At 30.2% G+C, this 9,332-nt stretch overlaps 1 protein-coding gene across 1 annotated transcript in view; it reads right to left on the bottom strand.

Annotated features, from left to right (window-relative positions):
- Positions 1–2,927, bottom strand: part of LOTGIDRAFT_113507 (hypothetical protein) — a gene marked incomplete at both ends in the record, with an annotated part of 6,170 nt that extends 3,243 nt beyond the window's left edge. Inside the window, 7 exons of the mRNA XM_009051644.1 lie at positions 539–704; positions 971–1,114; positions 1,338–1,410; positions 1,723–1,808; positions 2,004–2,083; positions 2,479–2,519; positions 2,798–2,927. Coding sequence (XP_009049892.1) covers positions 539–704; positions 971–1,114; positions 1,338–1,410; positions 1,723–1,808; positions 2,004–2,083; positions 2,479–2,519; positions 2,798–2,927 — 720 coding nt within the window. The remainder of the gene's footprint in view (positions 1–538; positions 705–970; positions 1,115–1,337; positions 1,411–1,722; positions 1,809–2,003; positions 2,084–2,478; positions 2,520–2,797) is intronic.
- Between the last annotated feature and the right edge of the window lie 6,405 nt (positions 2,928–9,332).

Raw genomic sequence — 9,332 nt, 5'->3', positions numbered from 1 at the left:
AAGATTTTCACTTTCAGTTGCATTTTGTCTAGAACGTGTGTGACGTTATAGGCATGCAGTAGAGGGACATAACTCTTGCAAGTTATAACCAATTTTATCTAATCGTTTGTAGCCTATTTGGTATTTATTTTCTTCCAGATTTGACCATTAAACTAGTTTCGATTATCCCAACAGGTCCAAATTATAAATAAAAAGAAAATCGATGCTGGACAAGAGATTAAAATATTTCGTTTCATATGAAACAAATGGCCATTCCGGATTTTATCAGAAATCTTTAGTTTCGTTTTACAAGTTGTTTTTGTGCAGTTGGACACGATGTGGCCAGTTGGTCAATTCGGCAAAACAAACCCACCGTCACTTTAAGACTTGTGATGCTAAATTTCAGTGATCCTTCTAAAAACATATTTAAAATTTGGAATGCTGGCACAATCAGATAAAATCTAAAATTTAAATCTAATATTTCAGGTAGTAATGACATTAAAAGAAAATCTTTTACCCACATGATCTCAATTTCATTTCAATCTTCAAATTGGATAACACGCTGCATGGTTTTTAGTTCTTGTTTGTTCTTAACCTTTGAACATAATAATACAACAGCAAATTCATAGAAATTGAACTTACTGTGATCCTTTAATATATGTTCACTTTCTTCACCCTTTTCTTGATGTCTTAGTTCTGGAGGATGGACTAATACTATAAAATAACTGCAATCCACAAAATATATCAGAAAAATTGCTGTAAGTGAATTTTAGTACATGTATATCAAGTCATATCATGTTTCATATTTTAAGCACTTTTCATCATCACTAATATAGTGTATTTTATTTTATGCAGAATAAATTGTTTTTGGAAGACAGGAAGGATTCAAATTTCAAGCAAAAGGAAACACCAGTACAATTTCCCAGAAATTGAGAAGTTCCTGTAACCTCAATATGCTCTTTCATAAAAAATAGGTTTAAAAAAATATTACCTTATTGCCATTAATACAGGTACAACAACCATAATCAAAACTGTAGTTCTAGGTTTTAATCCTGCTGATGTAAACCCAGCGTAAGCTAAAGAGCCAAATACACCAGCACCACCAGTTCCTGATGACCATGTTGATACAACATTTCTATAAACAAAAAAGAAGAGAAACATTTCTACTGGTAGATACAAAACTTAGGTTCTGATTCATTCCGAAGATTTATCTAACAATATAAACTTTACTTTGAAAAAAAAAACCGATGTCACTTCCATATTATTTATTGTTTTAAATTATTTCATAATCTTATTATACTGATATTGACTCATCAATCATTGATATTAAAAGATTTATCAAAAAAGTTCAATATTACCTATCAAAAAATGAGGATAAACTTAAAAATGTAATTTCTCCTAAACCCCCGCTAATACTGGCACATATTACTCCTGAAACACATACATTTACACTTATATTACATATCAATTACCTCGGTTATAAATTGAATATTTAGCAGTCCATTTTCTGCATTCACTGCATGTTGAATGTTTCAATAATGTCAAGATGGAATTACAATATCATTTCATATCTACAATATCATTTCATATCTTCAATTCAGTCCATGACACTGTAACAGATCAAATCAAATATGATATAATCTGGCAAATCAATAGTGTTATGTTATTGCAAAATTTCATTAATTTTATTACCCAATGTACACTGCTGTATGAACTATTGAGTTTAAACATATGTTTCCATACCTAATATACTCAACCAAACATCTTGAGCAAAACCAACAATAAAAAAACTGGCAAGTGCAAATAGAACTGTTAAACTGACTTTAATTCTGTGAAAATAACACAAAAAAGTTACATTATAAGAATATTTTAGATTTTCTTAATATCAAGTTAGTCATTTGAATTGCAAGGTACTAAGTTGGATTTTTAAGTTAGAAAGTGACTTAAACTTAGTAGAAATCTATATAAAATTCACAAAATAATTAGTTTACTAAGTTATCAGTAGGCTACCAGTGAAAACTTACTTATATCCAATTTTCTGTATATATAATGGTCCAGCAGTTTTAATAACTAATGTAGGTAAAATATCAGCCAATAAAATAGCCTGAAATAATCACTTTAATGTATTGGAATTCAATTTACAAGTTCAAATGACATTGAACAAATATACAATTTTAAGTTTTTTATGTTTGGTCAATGTTCTGTAAATTAAGGGAGATGTTTTGAGGCTAACCCATTCATTTTCATTTTCGTAACTAACGATCATAACAGAAATGATAATTAAGTCCTGTCTCCCTAAGGCCAAGTATATATCAATTAGGATAGTTCTTAATTTACCAAGTAAATCAGTGCATACTCCCACAATAGGCTTAGAGGTATATGTACAGTATAACTTCTCAGAATAGGTAGCTGTAATAAGGTTCTAAGAACTCTAAACCCAGTACTGAACCTTTGCTAACTAAGTCTATTGACAAATCAGAAATTATTTCTTTAACTCACCCCTGTACCTATTTGATTACATGATAAATATGTTGTGTCTTCTACGGTAGTTGATAGAGGAGAAATGGTTGTGGTCTGAAACAATGACAACAAGAAGTTATGTTTTGTAGTGTAAGTGTTAAAAAACAGTCATAGGGTTTAAGTTTCATGATAAAATGAAAACAGGACTCCTGAAAGCTGTCTTGTATTACTAATAATTAAAATAAAACTTTAGTCAACCAATCAGAAATATCTAATAATAATAATGATCTATCTCGGTTTTTCCTCTGTATCTCTGCTATTCTGACATTTAAGGTACACAAAGTGAAACTTACAGAACTGTTAGATCCCTGAGTTCCATTAGATGTTTTCTGTTCTTCATCTAAAATGTCATGAGCAGCACTTAACATAATAACATAAGCAAAATTATTGCATAATCCTAACACCCTGAAATAAATAACATTTTTATAACATATAGGTCTAGTAGTATATTTTGAAGTACAAAGATGGCTATGTAAAGCACAGAATATAACAACAGTGTAGATACTATCGGACAAGAGTGTTCCTTGCAAAATAAATTTACTTTAGAAACCCAGTAGCCAAATTAGGTCAGCGGAAAACATGAAGTATTGTAAAACAAGGAAAAGTCTCTAAATAATCAAAACAACTACAACAGTCATTCTAATACGACCCTAACCTTTGGACCATACTTATTTTGTTCAAACTAGTTGGTAAACTGTGCCATAGTCTTATTTAGAACTCTGTATCACATAGGAAATCCAACTTAAGTTCATGCACACTGTGATCCCCCTAAAAAAACCATGAGGACTCAGATAGCATGAAAATGTCTGTCAGCAGATTGGATGCCTAGTGAGGAAAGTCCATGTTAAAATGTCCATTGGCAAGTATTTTAATGGTTTTGTGTAATTTGCTGCATATAAAATGTCAAATTTTCATAAAACTTCCAATCATACCTGAAGCTGGCATAATATTCATTCTTATTGATACGCCTTCATTTGATCTTGAAAGATATGATTAATTAACTTTTGATAATAATTTCTGTAACTTACCAAAAGCCAATTAAATTTCTTCTTTTATCCCAGGATTTATGCATAATACCTGTCAACAATACAAACAAAACATCAGACTTGGTTAGTTACACAATCATTCTATCATATCACCAACTCTATAGATACAGTCTCAGTGTTATCAGGATTATAAAAAAAATTCAGTTTATTTTATCCACAAATGCCTTGATAACATTTTATAGTTCATTCACTTTTCCAAATATTATAAAACAAACAAAGATCCATTTGAAAAATTATGGACACCACCTTTGAATAAAATTGAACAGGAAATCTGGAAGGTAGAAGCTATTAAATTCCCAAATATAAATACTAAAACTTAAAAATTTAATAGAATCAATTATAATTCAGAATGTATGAATCGTACTCAAAAGCTGCATCTAGCATAACCAAACTAAAGACTCAATCTATTTCTACAAAATGAAAATAAAAGGTGGATAATTGAATATGTATTTATCAGAAATTCATACACCTGGTGCAACAAAAACACTGTGGAATCTACCAGGTACAACAATATATCAGGTAATATAACAATAGTATACTAGAATATATCAGGTAATATAACAATAGTACACTAGAATATATCAGGTAATATAATAATAGTATACTAGAATAAATCAGGTAATATAATAATAGTATACTAGAATATATCAGGTAATATATCAATAGTATACTAGAATATATCGGGTAATATAACAATAGTATACTAGAATATATCAGGTAATATAATAATAGTATACTAGAATATATCAGGTAATATAATAAAAGTATACTAGAATATATCAGGTAATATAATAAAAGTATACTAGAATATATCAGGTAATATAACAATAGTATACTAGAATATATCAGGTAATATAACAATAGTATACTAGAATATATCGGGTAATATAACAATAGTATACTAGAATATATCAGGTAATATAATAATAGTATACTAGAATATATCAGGTAATATAATATAGTATACTAGAATATATCAGGTAATATAATAAAAGTATACTAGAATATATCAGGTAATATAACAATAGTATACTAGAATATATCAGGTAATATAATAATAGTATACTAGAATATATCAGGTAATATAACAATAGTATACTAGAATATATCAGGTAATATAATAATAGTTTACTAGAATATATCAGGTAATATATCAATAGTATACTAGAATATATCAGGTAATATAATAATAGGTTACTAGAATATATCAGGTGTTATAACAATAATATGCTAGAATATATCAGACAATATAATAATTTAGTATACTAGTATACTGTGCATCACTTTAATAAGGGTTGATAAAACAATGTCAGAACCTGTAATTATGGTAATAATAGTACACTGAAATATTTCTGGTACAATAACAGTATTTTGGAAAAATGTACCTATAAATAAAACAAAAAACAAACCTTCTTCTGGAGAGGATTGAATACTACCACTCTCCATTATAATATCAGTACTTTCATCACTCCTATCTTCACTATCTAGTGGTCTATATCTTGTATCCATAATATTATCATTCTACATTTATCATTCTGTATGAAATGTCAATAACAAAATTTAAAGAGGCTCTAAAGTATAATCTTAATTTTTGTATGACATTTAAACATAGCAAGCCGAATACAACTTGTAACTTCCAGAGTATAACTGACCTTGTTGTTATTACCCACTACAGTGTATAACATGTCAATAACACCCAGTTCTCAATTGTAGGAGAATGGAACAGCAGATTTTATATATCTTTCAGCTGACAAGAATATAGTCTGGAAGTTTTCACTGAATTTTCAACACTTTCAAGGGAGATTATTCGATAAGCATATTCGATCTATAAGTCTTGACTTACATCAATTGACAACAATTTTTTGTCAGTTTATTTGATATTTATTTTTCGAGCAAGAATCAAAATTCAATAACATTGAATATAAGCAACCAGTCTGACCATCTTGAAGCTGTACATGGACCAAGAGGAACCGGATGAAAGAGGCTACTGGAAAGGCAAAAGCTTAGACAACTGAATATCTTCAATAACTCTTCTGACCACACTATGAAAAGGAAACCAAATATCTTAGTAACCAATCAAGTTCATTGGAAAGACTATATTTTACAAGAAGCAACAAACCCCCCATCACCCCCCATCCAGCTTCTGTCTGTTCTATTATCAAGCCATTTCAAATGTTAAAATATTTGGTTTCTTTAACTTCTTACTTTTGTGTCAAATTTGATCACAGTCCTAGTTGAATGAGTTCACTTGTGTTTTATATAAATACAAAGATAATACTATCACCAACCCATCCAAATACTGACTTTTTGTACAAGATATTTAGCTAGACCTTCTTAATATTATGATAGAACAGTTGGATGACTCTGTTACTGAATAAGCAACTTCCTAATCCTTAGTAGACTGATCCAATTGAATCTTTTAACTCTTGAACAATTCACCCCCCTCACTTACCTTTTATAATAGCTGATAAAATAAGTATATATTGTAATATTTTTATAAAGATTTGTATCTTTTCAGAACCTACTTGGCAAGAAGACTTAATATTTGTTTATAATAATTGCAGATTACCTGTTTGGTTTTTCATGTTGAAAACTAAGAACTAATTACAATAAAGTAACATAATTTTAAGCTTGAATAGATTTCAGTGAACAAAGTCATGTGACAAACTAGTGGATTCCAAGCGGAAAAATTCTATGGAACACAATGTAGGCCATATTCTTATGTTGTTTCAATGAATTTTAGCAATAAATTACTCTTACATTTCACTAATCGAATCTTACTGATTTTTTTTTAAATCATTGTTCTTTGAAAGAATTGTCATTAGTTATAATGACTTGATATTAAAGATAAATAGTAAGAAATGATAAATATACCACTGCAGGTATCCATACACATCTTTCTCTCGAAATATTGTACATGGAAATAGATGAGGCATTTTACACCTTAATTTGTGTTAAGGTGGGGGATTCATAAAGAAAGTGGGATCAAACCAATTTGAATTATTTTATAGAATATCTGAAGAAATATCTAAACTACAGTGGTGTAACCTATTTTCGTGGATATAAGGATTCAACACCGAATTTCGTCAAAGTTAAAAAAAAAAAAAAAAATGTTTATGTCCTAGATGTCTCCTCAGATATTCTACAAAATAATTAAAATTGGTTTATTTCGATTTTCTTTATGAATCCTTCACTTTAACCCATATTTCATGAGCAACCAACTCGGCAACAGCGGTAACACGCGTCACCTATTTTCGTGTACAATGTTTGGTCTATAAATAAGTCGAGAAAAACACGTTGTATGGATAACGGGTGGTATAATTAACTTCTCTTAGTATTTATCTTTAATATCAATTCATTATAACTAGTGACAATTCCTTCAAAGAACCACGATTTAAAAAAAAATAGTGACTGACATAATAAGATACGTAGCGTGATTTATTGCTAAAAGTCACTGAAAGAACATAAGAATATGGTCCACTTTGTGTTCCATAGAAATTTTCTGCTGACACGGAATCCGCTAGTTGATCACGTGACTTCGTTAGACTACATTCTAGCAGACGACACCTGGAATTCCGATTACCACTTGTGATTATTAGGAAATTCGGCCGATAAAAAATGGTGACGTTTGGTAATAAGTGAAATCCGCCATTTTGTATTTGTCAAAGTATACATTAATACATTTTACCTTGCTTGCTATTACTGGATTCATTCTACTAGCTGATATTGTACAGAAAACCCATGTTTATCAAAAAAAAACTAATGCGGAGGTCGCTCATGTAAATTATTAATCATTTCCGGAAATCCACGAATAATAGGTTTCCACGAAATTAGGTTACTTGACTGTATATATAAAAAAATGTCCTTATTTCAATTTTGAAGAAATTCAGCCTTGAATCCCCATGCACGAATATAGGTTACACCATTGTATTAACTCCACTCTATTTTCATCAGATCTCTTTATTTATGACCTCGGCCAGTGACTTAGCCTACATAGGAGTTTCTATGAACCTATGACAATGATCAGAGAGTTAGTAAGGACTTTGATTATATCATACTATTTCTATAATCTTTAAATTATCTAAACGAGAAACTGAAGTTCCAATATATACCATTGGGAGCAGCCTTTCTAAAACAATCTCGGCTTGGCAAAGTGTCAATGATAGTAGGCCTAATAGTAGTTCCTCCGAGCCATCTAACCTACTTTGAGCCGAGTATGGACTGTGGTCTGAGAGTAGTAGCATATTTTTCAAATGGTTAAAATTGTTTCTAAAAATTTGTTTTTATATTATTACAATGAAGACTTCCTAGTCTTTAGGCATAGAAATTCACGATTCAAATGCCCATATATATAGTCTATCAATTCTGTCTAATATTAGTAAATTTATTCACCTAATCCTGCTCCTTCTTTTGGAAAGAATTTCAAGTCACGAGTTTTCCAGTTTCAAGGGAGCTAACCAAGTATAAAATGAAAACATTACGACAACAATAATATTAATCGTTCCCCTACAATGATTTTTCTAGTCAAATTTAGTAAAACATTAAAACAGTTCTGGAAACACGTGGAACAGTGTGTGTAAAGAAAGCTCATGAAATAAATAAAAACACTCTTACAAATTAATAGATGGGACAAGATGGTTTTGAGTACAAGAAAATTTGAATAACTTATCGATTTGTGCGAATATGCTCCTTTTTGTGTAGATTTGCTTGCAAAATTTGGTAATCTAATTGTAGGCCTAGTAAAATGTACATAAGCGAATCATGCCTACTGCAGCCACATAAGTGTGCAAGGACAATCTTAGGAGAGAGAGGCTCAAAACTCCTGATGAATAGTAGACCTATATCTTTAAATCTTAACATCTTTGAAAGATCATTCAACATCAATTTTTCCATCAACCCATTAAATGAAGTTTGAAAATCCGAACGCTTCAATGCACTTCCGATCATTGGTCGAATTAAAAAAACATTAGTTTTGTTTGGAAATTCAATTTTTTTCGCATTCTTGAATTAAATTAGATTGGTAGAGAAAGGGGTAATTTTTAAAGTCCCTGTCTATCAGATTAACTGGACGGTATCTAACCTCGATTTAGGTTTATAATTTATAGTTTGCGAACTAATATGGATGTTATAAAATTACAAACATCGTTCACAAAGACTTCTTTGTTCTGTAAAAAAAAATTGAATCAACAACCTTTTGCTATCCAGCCAACAAAAAGCCTTGGAAATGAGGACGAATTTTGTCAATTATCAGGTTTTATTTATAAAACCTATCGTCCAAATTCAAGCATAAGGTCAAGGGATATAAAGCCTCAATTGGTCAAGTGGCTCGATAAACATTTACAGCTCAATTCCAAAAAAGGAAATAAACAACAGACGCTGAGCTCCCCTGCAATCAAATAAACAGGTATATATCCCGACAGGGCAGATAATTAAATACAATCGGCAATATACACGTAAGATAAAGTTAAAATGATCATGATCCTCAGAGAATCGTCATTCCACCAATTGTATCAGAACCTGCCTTCGAACAATCAATCTAAAAGTGTTACGAAAAGCTGTTCATTATTTGCAGCTGGTAATATCCATATTTAATTAAATGTTGAAACAAAACAGTGAATATTCTTGTATGCATAAGATCTTAAATTATGAGTTCATTTTGAGACGTCGACACATGCTACAGATATAAAATTTAACAGACATTTTCATTTAATCACTGAACATTTCAATGGAAGATAATAACAACAAATTATTTTTTTGGTTTTGTTATGAAGATAGTTCAACGGGCCT

The sequence above is a fragment of the Lottia gigantea genome (genome assembly GCF_000327385.1).
Source record: "Lottia gigantea unplaced genomic scaffold LOTGIsca_17, whole genome shotgun sequence".
In the NCBI taxonomy this organism is placed as follows: domain Eukaryota; kingdom Metazoa; phylum Mollusca; class Gastropoda; family Lottiidae; genus Lottia; species Lottia gigantea.
Note: the sequence above shows the minus strand (reverse complement) of the source record. Positions and strands in the feature narration are given on the sequence as shown.